The 18,267-nt window shown below is 45.7% G+C and overlaps 1 protein-coding gene across 1 annotated transcript in view; it reads right to left on the reverse strand.

Annotated features, from left to right (window-relative positions):
- The window catches only part of LOC129829555 (ski oncogene-like), a 116,582-nt gene extending 99,486 nt beyond the window's left edge, over nt 1–17,096 (reverse strand). Inside the window, exon 1 of the mRNA XM_055891311.1 lies at nt 15,484–17,096. Coding sequence (XP_055747286.1) covers nt 15,484–16,389 — 906 coding nt within the window. The 5' untranslated portion in view covers nt 16,390–17,096. The remainder of the gene's footprint in view (nt 1–15,483) is intronic.
- Between the last annotated feature and the right edge of the window lie 1,171 nt (nt 17,097–18,267).

Consider the following 18,267-nt stretch of genomic DNA (forward strand, 5'->3'; position numbering starts at 1 on the left):
GGGAAGAGTGTCCTGTGACTCCTGGCAGACTGAGGGGAAGAGTGTCCCGGGACTCCTGGCAGACTGCGGGGAAGAGTGTCCCGGGACTGGGATTTGATCTCTGATCCCCTGGGTGAGCCACCAACAGCACAATACCACCCTTCTCTCTTTAGCTCTCACCTCTAACCCCCCACCTCTCTCTCTCTCTCTCTCTCTCTCTGTCTCTGTCTCTGTCTCTGTCTCTCTCTGTCTCTGTCTCTCTCTCTCTCTCTCTCTCTCTCTCTCTCTCTCTCTCTCTCTCTCTCTCTGTGTCTCTTCTCTAACCCCCTTCTAACTGCAACTCCCCACTGGTCACAGACGTCAGTTCCAACGTCTATGTTACGTTTGGTTGAGTTGCCAACTAACGTGCATTTAACATGAAATCAACAAAAAATATCACCATGACATTGGATTTAGGTTAAAAGTTGGGTGAAAAAATTAAGCAATTCCCTTATGTTGATGACACACTACCCTCCCAATTCCCTTATGTTGATGACACACTACCCTCCCAATTCCCTTACGTTGATGACACACTACCCTCCCAATTCCCTTACGTTGATGACACACTACCCTCCCAATTCCCTTACGTTGATGACACACTACCCTCCCAATTCCCTTACGTTGATGACACACTACCCTCCCAATTCCCTTACGTTGATGACACACTACCCTCCCAATTCCCTTACGTTGATGACACACTACCCTCCCAATTCCCTTACGTTGATGACAAACTACCCTCCCAATTCCCTTACGTTGATGACACACTACCCTCCCAATTCCCTTACGTTGATGACACACTACCCTCCCAATTCCCTTACGTTGATGACACACTACCCTCCCAATTCCCTTACGTTGATGACAAACTACCCTCCCAATTCCCTTACGTTGATGACACACTACCCTCCCAATTCCCTTACGTTGATGACAAACTACCCTCCCAATTCCCTTACGTTGATGACACACTACCCTCCCAATTCCCTTACGTTGATGACACACTACCCTCCCAATTCCCTTACGTTGATGACACACTACCCTCCCTATTCCCTTACGTTGATGACAAACTACCCTCCCAATTCCCTTACGTTGATGACAAACTACCCTCCCTATTCCCTTACGTTGATGACACACTACCCTCCCAATTCCCTTACGTTGATGACACACTACCCTCCCAATTCCCTTACGTTGATGACACACTACCCTCCCTATTCCCTTACGTTGATGACAAACTACCCTCCCAATTCCCTTACGTTGATGACAAACTACCCTCCCAATTCCCTTACGTTGATGACCTTTTACATCCAATAAGTTTTCTACATTTCTAACTATACATTTGGAGTCGAAGTCTTACAATCTAATACTCGTTTTGGAAAAATAATAACTTAAATCTAGAATGGGTATAATGACCAAAAACTGCCCAATAAAACGTAACAAGTGTTTTGTTGGGTCAGTGTATAGCATGATACATGATACGGATAGGTAGTACATCTGTACTGCTGACAACTAGAGTGGATAGTAGCCTATACTAGGGTTCTAACTGAGTAGGCTTGGATTTCAGACAGGAATATGCATCAGCTGTGGTGATTCATAGTCGAGGGTCAAAGTTCAGAACAAGTGCTTTGTTGGATCGATAGGGCAATTAAGTCCATCTCCAATGGGATTCATCTTGTGCAAGATTAACCCAGGCAGTGAGCAGGCAGACATCGCAGTGAGTCAGTAGACTAAACAAAGCAAAGATCACAGACGTTTACTGATTGATATCTCTGCCCTGCCCTCTCTCTCCACACAAGAGACGCCACACAGTTCCCGCACTGGCCAAAAGTAAACAGCCACACTTTCAAAGTTTCTGAGGAAATGTTGCTTTCCTTTTTATTTTATAACAAAAGGGAGGGTATGCTACATTGTAGCTGGCTACATCGTGTCTCTATAAGATATTCTATAATATATATATACAGTAAGATTAAATGAACGTTAATGGTGCTACAGTGTCAATCTACTCCAACTCGTTGCATTTAGGCCTATCCCTTCTTGGCACTTTAGCTAGGCACAAGGGTCTTAGCTTAGCTTCAAGGGTCCAGACTCACCCTTTCCTTGGACAGGACTGCCACGAAGTGTGAAGTACTACAGTTGCAGACCCTTTGGGTGCTGGGCAGTCAACAAGAATGACAAGAATGATATCGACTTCATGAGCCCTACACAAGATTGCCAAAACAACGGGTGGAGTCACATTGACGGCAAGCTTTCCATGATTGAGGTGACAACTGATAGAAGTAAAGCTCTAGGAAGAGAAAAGCAAACAGAGGTAGTAGGAGGCATGAGGGCTCCGACCATGAGCAGTCGAGAACTCTAGTTGTCATTTGACTCGGCAGCTTGGGACAAGTGTCCCAGCTGATGCCCTCCACAGAACAGCTCCCAGAGCCCATGGGAGCTGCCCTTCGACACGGCTGCAGCTAAGCTCGCATGACCCCTCTTCAGTATTTCCTTCCCCCAATGATCTTGTCCAATTTAGCGCGAAAAATACCCTGACATTTTTTTATCCAGGCAAGTCAGTTAAGAACAAATTCTTATTAACAATGATGGCTTAACAGTGGGTTAACTGTCTGGTTCAGGGGCAGATCGACATATTTTTTCCTTGTCAACTCTAGGATTCGATTCAGCCCAATGCTCTAACCACTAGGCTACCTGCCGCCCCTGACAAGGGAAAACGTTTTTGAAATGTGGCTTGATTGAATTATACTATGCTGTAAATGTGCGGTGATTAGTTGAAATTGCTAACCTTTTTCTTGTAATGTGGTGATGGGTCCGTTTTATATGATAATATTGCGATGATTTGACTGTTTAATTCAGTGATTGGTGAAATTTGCAAGCCCTCTAATAATCTGTGTGTGTGTGTGTGTGTGTGTGTGTGTGTGTGTGTGTGTGTGTGTGTGTGTGTGTGTGTGTGTGTGTGTGTGTGTGTGTGTGTGTGTGTGTGTGTGTGTGTGTGTGTGTGTGTGTGTGTGTGTGTGTGTGTGTGTGTGTGTAGTGGAGGCGGGGAGTGGCGAGCCTCCGTCACCGTGGGAGACAGGCAGATGGGGATGGAAATGAGTAGGCAGTGAGCTCATGCTAATCTCCTCCAACAGAACACAAACACACACTTGCCTAAGCCCATCACACATCAAATGAAGCCTAATAGGCCATTCCTATTCAAATGTTCCATTTTGTCTCAGTCAGGTATTTGGCTATATAAACATTAGATGATTAGATCAGTGTTAAAAAGACCTCACTGCGAAGCATCATATCTTAAACACTTCCACCAAAACAATGTAGATTTCTTTACCTTTAAATGACTGTACTGTTGACGAGCATTTGTGATAGTGCTGTTTAATCATAATAATCATTATATTTGCAGTCTGTATGCTGCAGTGTGTGTGTGTGTGTGTGTGTGTGTGTGTGTGTGTGTGTGTGTGTGTGTGTGTGTGTGTGTGTGTGTGTGTGTGTGTGTGTGTGTGTGTGTGTGTGTGTGTGTGTGTGTGTGTGTGTGTGTGTGGCTTCCTTCATTAGACAGCCATCTGCCCCTGTGAGAGCTGCTCTGAGGAACACTATTGGCTTATAAGCTGAAAGAGGTGAGAGGGCGATAGGGGTCATCATTTTTGGAGGGAGGTCATGTGACAAAGCGCTGTCACACAAAAAGGGTCCCCGGGCTGACGAATCACAAATCACCCGCATCCAGCCATGACATGCCAATAAAGCCCCACCTTTTCTCTCTCTCTCTCTCTCTCTCTCTCTCGCTCACTCTCTCTCTCTTTCTCGTACTCTGTCTCTCTCACTCTCTCTCTCTCTCTCTCGCTCTCTTACTCTCTCTCTCTCTCGCTCTCTTTCTCGCTCTCTTTCTCTTACTCTCTCTCTCTCTCTTTCTCGCCCTCTTTCTCTTACTCTCTCTCGCTCTCTTTCTCTCACTCTCTCTCTCTCGCTCTCTTTCGCTCACTCTCTTTCTCGCTCGCTCTCTCTCTCACTCTCTCTCTTTCTCTTACTCTCTCTTTCTCTTACTCTCTCTCTCTTTCTCTCTCTCTTTTTCTCTCTCACCCTTAGCAATATGCTACCTTCTAAAACCAGCCGTTAACCAATTACAAACCCACGCAGGATTGGACCACTAGCATCATCAATTCCTAACATTTACCAATGCATCCGAATCTAAATGTTTCTGCATTTTCTTGCCTGCTTTCTTTATTGACAATTAGTCTGGAATTTCAGCTGAACTAGAGTATATGATTATTCACTACAAGTTGTATTAGTATAGTATAGTCTTATCTTACAATTGAGTCATTCATAGTGGGTGCTTAGGGCAGGGGGATGTGTCTGCGTGCCAGTGTGTGCCAATGACAAGACAGTGCCTGTAAATGGGCCACTCCTTGACGAGAGAGAGAGAGAGAGAGAGAGAGAGAGAGAGAGAGAGAGAGAGAGAGAGAGAGACGCGAGAGACACAGACAGACAGACAGACAGACAGACAGACAGACAGACAGACAGACAGACAGACAGACAGACAGCTAGCTGCATACCGGATGTGCTACTACTGTACAACCGCGGCTCGCCAAACACTGTATCTATCTTTATCTACACATACACACACACACACACAGACGTGCGAGAACGCCGGCCCCTCGTTTTCAGCCTCGTGATATACTGCGATATGAGGCCCCGAGTCAAAATTAACAGCATCCACTCCAAGGAGGGTGATGATTGTCGACTGTGAGAAAACGGAAATAGACTTGGATGTTTATCGTGCACACAAAAATACTTGATGAGACTTCCCTGTCTGGCTTAACACTAATATTATTATAGGGCATTCCATTCAGAACCAAGTACTGTTTTTTACCAATAAGTTTGGTTTGACTTTGTTTTTCATGTCGGGCATATACATGCTTCATTACACCAATAATAACCCTACATCAGATGTTCATTGATTGGCTGATGGCTGTAGAAGCTCTGAGGCGATTGGACAAGGCTGCGGTCGGTGGTTTGTATGGCAGAGCAATGTGTCTATGAATATTTCAAACCCCAAGTCATCCTGCTATCTCATTAAATAAGCAAGGAGGCCCTTGCTGCCTACGGTAATCGGCCATCAATAATAAATAGCTTGCAACAAAATAACGTCACATTATCGTTTGCATCAAAAGTGCTGGACTGATAAAAAACACACCAAGAAGAAGTCATGGGGTTCTTGTGTGCGAGAGAAACCAAAATCAGTAGCTGGGGTAATCTGCTGGCACTACTTTCACTTTGGGGAGAGGAGGGATACCCGTGGACATTAACATTTACAGGGACCTCCCCCTGTATTCTCCCCTCCTCCTCCTCTCTCCCCTTTCATTTTTCCTTGCGAGCGACATAGCACACCCGGCCCTGTTCAGTGCTCCCCAGTCACTCAGGCAGTCAGGTATATTAATGCACTCTCCAGCCCTCTTGGCCTCTGCCGCTTAAACACGTCCCCCCGGATATCCATTTTCCGTGTGTGTGGAGGAGGGGTGGCAGGCAGTGTGAGCTTCTAGAAAAGCTCACTGAGGAGAGAGGGAGAATACTATAAAGACGCATGGACTCAAACAATCGACCAACAGAGAGAGCAGCCACAGTAATAACACCAAATCACTGGGAGCTTAACATGATAATGTACTAATTATTATACTGTAACTTCCATAGATAATGCTTCATGTGTCAGAGCTACAGCCCTGTGTACTAGCCATATGAATACATAGTTGTGCAATCAAACAGAAAATGCAACAACAACAACAAAAATCCATTAGAAAAATAAACAAAGGTAACCTAGATCCCTTCTAGATCTGTTGTTTTGTCAAGTCTATCCAACAATCCGCCTTTCATATCAACAGATGTCCTGTTTGTTAGACTAACTTTAAAGCTGCAATATGTCACTTTTTGGGTGACCTGACCAAATGCACATAGAAATGTGACATATAGATATGTCATTCTCATTGAAACCAAGTCTAAACATTCTGTGTGGCTCAGTTGGTAGAGCATGGTGCTTGCAACATCAGAGTTGTGTATTCAATTCCCACGGAGGAACAGTATGAAGAAAATGTATGAACTCACTAGTGTAAGTCACTCTGGGTATGAGTGTCTGGTAAATGTAAGAAGCGGTAGAGCTGTTCTATACTGAACAAAAATATAAATGCAACAATTTCAAAGATTTAACTGAGTTCATATAAGGCCACTAGGCCATAATCTATGGATTTCACATGACTGGGAATAAGGTAGGTTTGTGGATCAGAAAACCAGTCAGTATCTGGTGTGACCACTATCTGCCTCATGCAGCCCAACACATCTCCTTTGCATACAGTTGATCCAGCTGTTGGTTGTGGGCTGTGGAATGTTGTTCCACTCCTCTTCAATGGCTGTGCGAAGTCGCTGGATATTGTCGGGAACTGGAACATGCTGTCGTACATGTTGATCCAGAGCATCCCAAACATGCTCAATAGGTGACATGTCTGGTGAGTATGGAGGCCATGGAAGAACTGAGACATTTTCAGCTTCCAGGTATTGTGTACAGATCCTTGCGACATGGGGCTGTGCATTATCATGCTGAAACATCAGGTGATGGCAGTGGATGAATGGTACGACAATGGACCTCAGCATCTCATCATGGTATATCTCTGTGTATTCAAACTGCCATCGATAAAATGCAATTGTGTTTGTTGTCCGTAGCTTATGCCTGCCCATACCATAACCCCATCGCCACCATGGGGCACTCTGTTCACAACGTTGACATCAGCAAACCGCTAGCCCACACAACACCATACACGTGGTCGCGGTTTTGAGGCCGGCTGGACGTACTGCCAAATTCTCTAAAACGACATTGCAGGCGGCTTATGGTAGAGAAATTAACATAAAATGATCTGCCAACAACTCTGGTGGACATTCCTGCAGTCAGCATGCCAGTTGCACGCTCCTTTAAAAAATGGAGACATCTGTGGCATTGTGTTGTGTGACAAAACTGCACATTTTAGAGTGGCCTTTTATTGTCCCTAGTACAAGATGCACCTGTGTAATGATCATGCTATTTAATTAGCTTCTTGATATGCCACACCTGTCAGGTGGATGGATTATCTATTGCAAAGGAGAAATGCTCACTAACAGGGATGTAAACAAATTTGTGCACAACATTTTAGATAAATAAGCTTTTTGCACATCTGGAAAATTTCTGAGATCTTTTATTTCAGCTCATGAAAACATGGGACCAACACTTAACATGTTGTGTTTATATTTTAGTTTGGTGTATGTGCTTAATTTCTATGCTTCCCGTTCACAAGTTTCATTTTGGGGTCTTTTACTTTGGGTTTCGTACACCAACTTCAAACAGCTGAAAATACAACATTTTAGATGGTACAATGATTCGCTACACAATAATTGCTTGCTTTGTCACATAAACTGAAACTAGGTGAACTATTAGTATTTTAGCAACCAGGAAATGGCGGAGCGATTTCTGCATTGTGCATCTATAAAAGGCTGTGAATTAAAATGGCTGCTGGCGGGGTGGAAATAAAAGGAATCGCCGCATTTAATTTATTCTCCCTCGCTGTTATCGCACTTTTTTCAAGATTTTCCCAGACACCACAGTCAAGCGTGTCACCTGTGATTACCTGGTTGCCTCTCGTAATAATGCGTATTGTGATGACGTGTTGACCATGTTGTGATGTGGGCCTATTGTGATTTGATTGGCCTTATGTAGGTCTATTGTCTTTGTGGTGCGGCAAATCAATGGCACATGTGGCAAAATAATTAGCATGAGCTTAACTGCTAATTCAAATAAGAAACGTAATTGACTTGCATTTGCATATCATTCAAGCTAAAAAAAAAGCAACTAACGTCCAACTTGTCAAAGGGATGTTTTCCTCTGATGTTTATCAGTATGAAATCCATGCCTTGGGTCTCAATGAGACTGAAAGCCCTTTTAGCTTAGCTTAGTGCTAAAATTCAGAGCCATTTATAACAATGTACTGTGTATACTGTATACAAATGTAGAACCATATAGAGTATTTCTCAACATACACAGGACATAACATGTACTTTTTGGTCCAATAGCCACTGTGGCAGGTGGATTTTAAAGAAATCTACCTGCCATTCAGATTTTTTCCCCCACTATAATTACACTAACAAAACACCCAAAAAATGGATGAGCATGCGTTTGTAATGTTTCTAAAACAAAACACGTATTACTGGTAAGAAATAATGTGGTATATTATTTAATCACATTTTTTGTGACCGGAGTATTTTAACCAAAATATCACAGATGGGACAAAAATGTTAACCTGCCCCTTTAAAGGCGGGAGGTTACCATGGTAACGTGACTCGGTTCATTTTGGTCCGTGTGGGATTGAGTCTGACTCGTAGAAGCATTGTCTTCTCTCTTTTTTTATTTAACCTTTATTTAACTAGTCATGTCAGTTAAGAACAAATTATTTTTTTCAATGACGGCCTACCCTGGCCAAAACCTAACCCGGACGACGCTGGACCAATTGTGCGCCGCCTTATGGGACTCCCAATCACGGCCGGTTGTGATACAGCCTGTAATCGAACCAGGGTGTGTAGTGACGCCTCTAGCATTGAGATACAGTGCCTTAGACCGCTGCACGCTCGGGAGATCTTCCCTAACAGTTGAAACTCAAACAGAGAAAAACAACCTAGCTTGTGAACAAAACTATGTAAATAGCCAAGAATCACAAGGACAAAGTCTCACTTCAGTGGACGTTCATTTCAAGAATATTAGACAAACTTTTATGCCTGTGCGCAGCGCTTCTAAAACTGAATATTTCACTCAGCTCTTCACGTGCACACGGCCCCCAGCCAAGCAGTGATGGAGTGCGAGGTGGAATAGGCTATATAAGATTACTAGTTCTTTGACTTTGTGAGATTAATTTACCAGCTATGAAACAAAACGGCAGAAATACTTTGAAAACAGCTACTGCAGTATTTATTTGACTATAAATGTGATTATACTTTACTATTTTTATTCACAAATGCGATTGGAATGTTCGCACTGTGGAGCCCTGACCACCCGCCAACGTGGTTGGTGAAAAATACATTTTACATGCAAATGCCAAAATCTAGCCGCATTTGGCAGGTGACGGGTGTTAATGTTAGGCCCTGCATACAGCTCCGCTAAACACAATAAATAAACAATCATGCAACAAGACGTTCATTGACGAGACGGTTATTTCACAACCACCCTGTGTGGTAGATACATAGATATACATAGATAGAACTGATATGAGGTCAAACGAGAAGACAGGCATCTCTGTGTCTCTTCTAGTTGTGTAGTGGAGGTGAAGGAGTGATGGAGTCTTGAGTCGCCCTTGACAGGGGAAGACCCGGCTGTCAATATCCCATTGATCCCTCAGACCCGTCAAGCTGATCTAACAAGGCAGGGCTCACTGTACTCAGACGGCACAGACTAGTCACAGTCTGCCTGTGCAGAGATTGGATTGGAGCCGGACTCATTTAGCTAAGCCCTAAGTGAATTAGTGGTTTCCTTTTTCTTGGACCATGCAGGCTTCTGGAGAATATGATCATTTTCTCTGCCATGCACAGACAAACGCACGCACAGGAATCGTTGGATGATTCCTCAGCAATCACAACAACCCTCATGACAATACAAAGCAAAAAAATCCTTCTTAAATCATTCCACATCATCACCACTACCTCAAAACTACCAGTCCATAGCTGTAATTCAGCTGTATAGAGTATTTTAATTCAGCTGCAATTGCTGCATTTTCACGACTGGAAAACCCCCTGAAAGCAGTGAAGAGGGATATTCTCTCTGTGGCCATTGATATGCATGGCTACCAGCTGTTGTGCTGTCCGCAGAGAGGGTATGGCTCTCTGTCAGAAGGCCTATGCCTTGAATATGAAACAGGACATGGCCTCTATTCACCCAGGGAGTTCACTTCCTACCCCCACCCCCCCTCCAACAAGCGACCCCTTCAGCTGGAGGCCAGATATCCCAAGGTGCACTGGGACATTTTTGGGCAGTGGAAGGGAAGTTTCAGCCCCTGCGAAATGGGGTCTGGAGCCCAGCCACACTTTGGGAGCAGTACTTTTGAAAACAACGAGGCCCCCAGACCTCCTTGCTAAAGGGCTGACTCTGCAGAGAGAGACAGAGAGGGGGGGGGGGGACCTGCCTGCTGCCTAGCTTGCACTGTACAAAATGGCATATTTTTTACACTTTCTCCACCCTTTTGAGGCTACAAACTCAGACTAGTTTTAGGGTTCGGACATTTTCAAACTAAATTGCAACTGGAGACCAAAAGCATCGTCATAAAAGTCCTTCAGATGACAGATTGAAACATCGAACACTACCTCTGGGAAAAAAAATGATGCACCCTCCTTCACAGCCTCTCTCCTTAGTTAACAACTGCTCTTTGTCTCTAAAAGCCTTCCTCGCCATCCCGGAGTGAGAATGAAACACAGAGGGAAAACAAAAGAGAGAAAGAGAGGCAAGAGCCTGAGGGGTGGAGGATTGGTTTTAACAGCGCTGCGCAGGTGTGGGTACATGCTTCATTCATGCCCATTCAGGAGGGTTGGCTTGTGTTATGGGCTTGTCCCCCCCCCCCCCCCCTCTCTCTCTCTCTCTCAGGGAGTGGCGGGTCTGGAATGCAACGTCTGTCGAAACTCTCTTGCTCCCCAGCCTAGACTAACTACTAGTCTTGTATGCTGACTTCCCCAATGTGGCTTCTGTCAAAACACCAAACAGTATCTGAAAGCCCTTCCACAGCAGACAGCAACCAACCAGCCAGCTACAGTAAAGGGCCAGACAGAGACAACCAACCAGCCAGCTACAGTAAAGGCCAAAGCAGAGACAACCAACCAGCCAGCTACAGTAAAGGGCCAGACAGAGACAACCAACCAGCCAGCTACAGTAAAGGGCCAGACAGAGACAACCAACCAGCCAGCTACAGTAAAGGCCAAAGCAGAGACAACCAACCAGCCAGCTACAGTAAAGGGCCAGACAGAGACAACCAACCAGCCAGCTACAGTAAAGGGCCAGACAGAGACAACCAACCAGCCAGCTACAGTAAAGGCCAAAGCAGAGACAACCAACCAGCCAGCTACAGTAAAGGGCCAGACAGAGACAACCAACCAGCCAGCTACAGTAAAGGGCCAGACAGAGACAACCAACCAGCCAGCTACAGTAAAGGCCAAGGCAGAGACAACCAACCAGCCAGCTACAGTAAAGGGCCAGACAGAGACAACCAACCAGCCAGCTACAGTAAAGGCCAAAGCAGAGACAACCAACCAGCCAGCTACAGTAAAGGGCCAGACAGAGACAACCAACCAGCCAGCTACAGTAAAGGGCCAGACAGAGACAACCAACCAGCCAGCTACAGTAAAGGCCAAAGCAGAGACAACCAACCAGCCAGCTACAGTAAAGGGCCAGACAGAGACAACCAACCAGCCAGCTACAGTAAAGGCCAAAGCAGAGACAACCAACCAGCCAGCTACAGTAAAGGCCAAAGCAGAGACAACCAACCAGCCAGCTACAGTAAAGGCCAAAGCAGAGACAACCAACCAGCCAGCTACAGTAAAGGGCCAGACAGAGACAACCAACCAGCCAGCTACAGTAAAGGGCCAGGCAGAGACAACCAACCAGCCAGCTACAGTAAAGGGCCAAGGCAGAGACAACCAACCAGCCAGCTACAGTAAAGGGCCAAGGCAGAGACAACCAACCAGCCAGCTACAGTAAAGGGCCAGACAGAGACAACCAACCAGCCAGCTACAGTAAAGGGCCAGACAGAGACAACCCACCAGCCAGCTACAGTAAAGGGCCAGGCAGAGACAACCATTGACAGCGTTGTTCAAGTTAGGCTCTGAGACTGAACGTTTTTACATTTCCCTTTTTTCAGCTTACCGAACCAAAAGTCTGTGCTGCTGCCTCAAAACGTGGTCGTTGGTGGAAACATAAACTGCTTGTTCATAAACCAAGCCCCAACTGGAGGCTGGAAATGTACTCTGATCCATTCTCTCTCTCCCTCTCTCGTTCATATCTCCTTCCAACAGATGGGGCGTGTATAAATCACACCGTCTTGAGGTGAAATATAACCTAGCGAGCTACTAAATCTGTGGCCACCATCCTTATCAAAACCTCCTGATGTGGAAAGCCACTGATTATGTTAGCGACCCACATGTGTACCAGCCAGAAACCAGCATTGGCATGGTGAACTTAGCGACTTAGCCAACTGCTCCACACCCTACTCGTAACCTTTGAACCCATTCAGTAGTTCCCTGAGCTAACTCACTTGCTCATTCACTATTGTTTGCACTCCCACAGTCGACACATGCGCTCTCACGTCTCAGATTCAAACGGATAATGCACTTTTACTGCAAATTCCAATACAGCCTTTTATTGGGGGAAGTATGCTGCAATAAGGAAGGTATGCTGCAAAGTGTGTGTGTGTGTGTGTGTGTGTGTGTGTGTGTGTGTGTGTGTGTGTGTGTGTGTGTGTGTGTGTGTGTGTGTGTGTGTGTGTGTGTGTGTGTGTGTGTGTGTGTGTGTAATGCACAGACTGCTTCTATCGAGCACAGGGCCCATGACCTCATAAGAGTCTTGGAGAACAGGAAGTCCTTCAAGCTCACTTCCTGTGTCTGACTGTGAGACGGCTGCTAGCTGCATTCACAAACCTCCACAAAACCTCGCGTTCCCCAGGCCAACAAAACACAGTAGTGACATGCTCTCGATACGTCGTCAGGCACAACAAGCCCACTCCGCTCTATTTCTTCTGTGAACGACATCTCAAAGTAACACCCCAGGTGAAATGTGCTGATGAAGGGAGACTTGTAGGATACTATAGCGAGAGGAGTTTAGGAATATGATCATAATTCTGCAAATATGATGTCCGTTGCATTGCTTTCACCAAGCCCCTCCTTTAAAACAAACGAAGGGAAATAAACAAAAATCCTAAATTAAGAGTGGATTTAAACTAGGCTTAGGAGAGTGATTATATTAACAATGAGCCCCAATAAAAATAGAAGAGGCCTTTAAATTCCTTTAAGTCCCCCCACTCAAACCTAAATACAGTGGCAAGAGCAAGTGCACGACAAGTCTCTGGCCCTCCTGACACACTGGCAAATAGAAGCGTAAAGGCTGTGCTAGTGAATTGTGAGAGTCCTGTTGGTAAACACTTCCACTTTGTTTGTATGGCCCCCCGAAAAGTCTCCTAACATAATCACCCACTCTTCTTTCACCCTCCTTTCATGGCGGGAGGGGCAACGGAGTAGGTAATTGGGGGGAAGGGAAGAAGTGTGTGTGTGTGTGTATGTGTGTGTGTGTGTGTGTGTGTGTGTGTGTGTGTGTGTGTGTGTGTGTGTGTGTGTGTGTGTGTGTGTGTGTGTGTGTGTGTGTGTGTGTGTGTGTGTGTGTGTGTGTGTGTGTGTGTGTGTGTGTGAATGCTCTCCTTTGTTGGGATCATATTATGTTTCCACAACAATACTCCTATCCCTGCTTCATCAACTCTATTCATGTGTAACAGTTCATGCAAATGGCCATGCTTGCCTTTCATTTGTGGAGGGGGCTCTTTTATCAGTCTTAGTTGGAGGAAGAGAAGAGGGAGGGGGGACTGATCCCCCCTCTGCTTGCCTGCCTGCCCGCCCCAAAGCACGGACCTAATCCCCCCATAGGATTTTGAATCCGGGCTCTCTGTCTGCTGTAGTAGCAGTGCTAGGCTATAGCCTAGCCCCCAATGTAAAAGTCAGGGATAGGCCACCAGAGGCCCCCATACTGTTCACAAAGCTCAATTACCCTCAAAAAGGTTAGCTTGGGTGGCATACAGGAGAGGCGACACTGAGTCCCTCTTGCATGTTTGATAAACTCCCCTCCACATCATTTAGGGCTCATCTGATGGCCTGCCATGGAAGCGCTGTGGGAATCCACCAGAGAAATCATGGCTAGCAGACAGTGCTGGCTATGTATATCGTTCAGTCCCCCCCCCCCCCCCCCCCGCCCCCTCCCTCTCGTCTTCTCATTAGAATATAACTGCTCTGAAATTTCAAGAAACACTGCATTTGGAGATACATTTTTTGGGGTAATATTTGATATTTTCCACAGGACTGTTCTTTATCTGATACTACTAGCATATAGTAGGCTAACCCATTGCCACAAACACAGACATAAAAAGGGTAGTAGTAGCCTACTGGTTATTCAGTTGAAAAAGTAGACGTCTGCTACTGTAATGGCCTCTCATATTGACATATCTTCGTGCTGTAATAAATCCAGGCGCGCCAACCACCCTCATGGGAGCTCCACGCCACTACGCACGGATGAACCCCTCGTTAATGACACAGTGACACATCTACCTTGAAGTACCTGTTTCTCAAACACAGCCAGTAGGCCACAATACACAGCAAAGTGCGGAATGAGCGAGCGGCAGCCCACACCGCAAGACCTGGGTGTATGCGTGCAAACCCGGGGGGAGGGGGATGCGTGCAACTGCGTGCAGGACAGAGGGGAGTTTTAGCTACACACCTACAAACAGTGTTTTTCAACTTTAGAAATTATTACATTATTTCCTCGACCTTATACATCACATGTGTTTCGATAGTTTTTGTAACACCATTATTGGGCCATTTGTTGGTAAATGGGATTGTATTTACAGTAAGGCCAATATAATTGATCCGTTGACACCCGCAGAAATGTTTCACAGGTTGTGAATAATGGTTGTATTGCCACCAGTGCCATTTAGCTTTTCTTGGTGTACAATTAGTAACAATATGTGGAGAGTAACCCAATCTTGGAAGGATTCGCCTACAGCCTAAACTAGCCCATGGCTGGTACAAGTCATTTCGCATACAGTCTAAACTAGCCCATGGCTGGGACAAGTCAGTGCGCCATCGCCTACAGTCTAAACTAGCCCATGACTGGGACAAGTCATTGCGCCATCGCTTACAGTCTAAACTAGCCCATGGCTGGGACAAGTCATTGCGCCATCGCCTAGAGTCTAAACTATCCCATGGCTGGGACAAGTCATTGCGCCATCGCCTACAGTCTAAACTATCCCATGGCTGGGACAAGTCATTGAGCCATCGCCTACAGTCTAAACTATCCCATGGCTGGGACAAGTCATTGCGCCATCGCCTACAGTCTAAACTATCCCATGGCTGGGACAAGTCATTGCGCCATCGCCTACAGTCTAAACTATCCCATGGCTGGGACAAGTCATTGCGCCATCGCCTACAGTCTAAACTAGCCCATGGCTGGGACAAGTCATTGCGCCAATAGTCTATTCTGTTCTCGAGATACGAATCTTTGACTCTTAGTCCGAGATAACAGTGTATTTGCAAGAAGACAAAACAAAACACAAGTAAAATAAAGGAGAAAAAACGTTAAATACAGTGTTCATGTTTTTGTGACAGCAGTGTAACAACATTCGTACAATGTAACAACACTTGCAACACTGTGTAACGGCATTGTAACAAACTAGTTCAACTCACCCTGGATGCTTTCCTCTTATATTTGTTGGCGAAGTCAAATTTCTCTTTAATCTCGTCCAAATGCTGCTCCAGGCGCGCCTTCTCCTCTTTCCCTGTGTAATCCTGGCCCAAGAGGATGTATGCCCTCCAGTTGGCGGAGTCGAAGCCCCAGTGGCAAGTCCTGTTTTCCAAAGATTTGTGACTGTGCACCACGAACTTATGTGTCGGGTACATGAGTCTGCAGTCCATGCACTGAATGCAGGCTGCGTTTGGGCTGGTGTACAGCTCCGGGACGAAGAGACCCTTGCACTTTCCGAAACACTCGTGGTATATTTTGAGGCTTTTCTCCGTGAACTCCAGCTCCAGTGAGCCCGTGAACTCTTTCTTGCAGTGCGGCGGGTAGGTGCCTCCGTAAATCAGGGCATTGCACAGGCGCTCCGCATCCGTTTTGGTGATGAGTCCGCAGGAAGGCGCGGAGAAGGGGAGAATTCCCATGACTTTGAGGATCTCCAGCTGTTCTGCCGTGCACCGGGAGCAGTAGATGTGGAGGTCGTCGCACACCGAGTTGATCTGTTGAAGGGAGAAATCCCGCAGTACGGTGTTGAGGATCTGCGGCAAGCACAGCCGTTTCTCGCCGCCGACCACGAAACAGGAGACAGTCTCGGTCTCCAGGACCGTCTCGCACCTCTCGGTGGAGCGGTCGGAGGGGATGAAGAGAGGTCCCGGCATCACTGTCGGCGGCTGCATGGGAAGATGCAGCACGGGCTCGGGCTCTTTCCCATCCTTCTTGAACAGGAGGTCATGTGGCCATCGAGCAGAAAACGCCGCCGGTCCGCCGAGGGAGCTCATAGAACTCAGATGAAACTGCTTGAGAGTTTGTTGCAGTCCTGGGTGAGGTTGGAAGCTTTGTCGAGTTACAGTCTCCATGTTTTCACCGCGACTTTGGAAGCGAGAGTTCCTTTCAACTGGGGCAAACTAAAACAATTGAAAGCCACGATAGGTTCCGGTTCCTTGTAAATCCAAGGTCTCCGAGAATTAGCCAAGTGCAGAAAGCGCTTCATCAAACATCCACAAAAAAGTCCCGAGCAGTGAGTTTCCAATTCCGTTGACTAGCCTACTAAGCGAATGGTGACACGGGCGAGTCTTCCCCTGCAGTACACTCCTGACAGTCCATATCTAAAACGCGTCCCTCTGAAACTCCTCCAAAAATGAATAATGCTTTTGAAGTTTCAGAAAAAGTATCGACCGATAAAGCAAAGCCTTCTCCCTATATGTATCCGGTATAAAACACAGTAAAAACCCGCGTGTAATCTCCTTTAAACTGTGGAATACTGCAGTATAGCCGGACGCATACACTCCGTCTGCCCCTGCTGTTCGATATGCCTGTGTACTGGAGATGGCTAGTCTGTGAGCTGGGTTGCGCTTGCTCACTCACTCGCCCCTCTCTCTCCCTCGCAGCCCCTATCTCAGTGTTTGTGTGTGTCTGGCTCAGTCATTGAATCCCAGCCAAAAATGTGACTGACTCCGCAGGCTGGCTCTTCCAGGAACAAGTCGTCACTCCCCCACTTTTCCTAGTAGCCTTGTAAAGTCGGAAAAAACACAAGGCTTAAGCGTGAATCAATTGGTTCACAGCTAAGAACGGCTGTAACCCACTGAGGTGTAATAAGAACGCTGTAACCGAAAGAGGATGGGTGGAGTTTGCAACAGACAGTCAAATTTAGACTTTGAGGGGAAATGCAAATTGTACGACTGACTGCGGTTTATGTATTGAGGGTCATTTTTTCAGGCTGGTTTAAACTGTTAATTGCGGAAACTAGGGAAAAATCGATATTATGGTCACATATTTACAAGGCATAGCAACATAGGACTAATAATTATTATTAATTAATCATCTGTAATAATTACAATAATCATTATTATTAGTATGACTTGTATTTATTATTATTATGTGGATGCATGCACCATTCCAATTCCATTCATTTTACGCATAGGCCCACCTGTTTTACGCATAGGCCCACCTATTTTACGCATAGGCCCACCTATTTTACGCATAGGCCCACCTGTTTTACGCATAGGCATAAAGTGACAGCTATAGTTGTGCCAATTAATTGCACAAGCACGGCTATACTTCACGAGCTGCCCTACAGTAGTAGCGCAGTCTATGAAATGAAACAATTATGTTTGAGTCACTTTCCTCCTGGGTTTTGAGTATTAATTATAATGTGCAACATCGAGGGCATGGGGTGAAATACGCACACTTCAAACTTATGAACAAATGAGCAGTGCAGTGGGTGTTAGGTTAAGATCAAGTCCAGCTAATCATTCCTATTGTGCTGAAAATAATTGGAAAAAGTGAACAAATTGCAAACTGAATTTGCACTGTGCATTTAAAATGTATATTGTTACTGGTCTGTAATTAACTTTGTCAATTTGGCTATTTCTTCCATGAATATAATTGAATGACTAATACAGCCTAACACATTTGTGGAGAATAGACTTCTACCTTTTTATTACAGGTCTTCATGTCCCCCCCCCCCCCTTCCCCATGTGAAGTAGCCTAGGCTACATAATAATACATGACATATGAATTATATAAGCCTTCAACAGATTCATAAAACTAACTGTATGCCAGTCTACACCAGGCAGTGCAATTGTGTTCATTTGGTCAGCTCTGCTGTTGTTTGCTGTTATCTTCAATCAGAGGCGTCATGCCATAGGTGGGATTTGTGCTGTTAAAAAATACTGCTAGCCACCTAGCAATTTTATGAAATTGGCTGTAGCTAGCCCAGATAGGTTGCCAACCTC

This window comes from Salvelinus fontinalis, chromosome 31 (genome assembly GCF_029448725.1).
Source record: "Salvelinus fontinalis isolate EN_2023a chromosome 31, ASM2944872v1, whole genome shotgun sequence".
Classification (NCBI taxonomy): Eukaryota; Metazoa; Chordata; class Actinopteri; order Salmoniformes; family Salmonidae; genus Salvelinus; species Salvelinus fontinalis.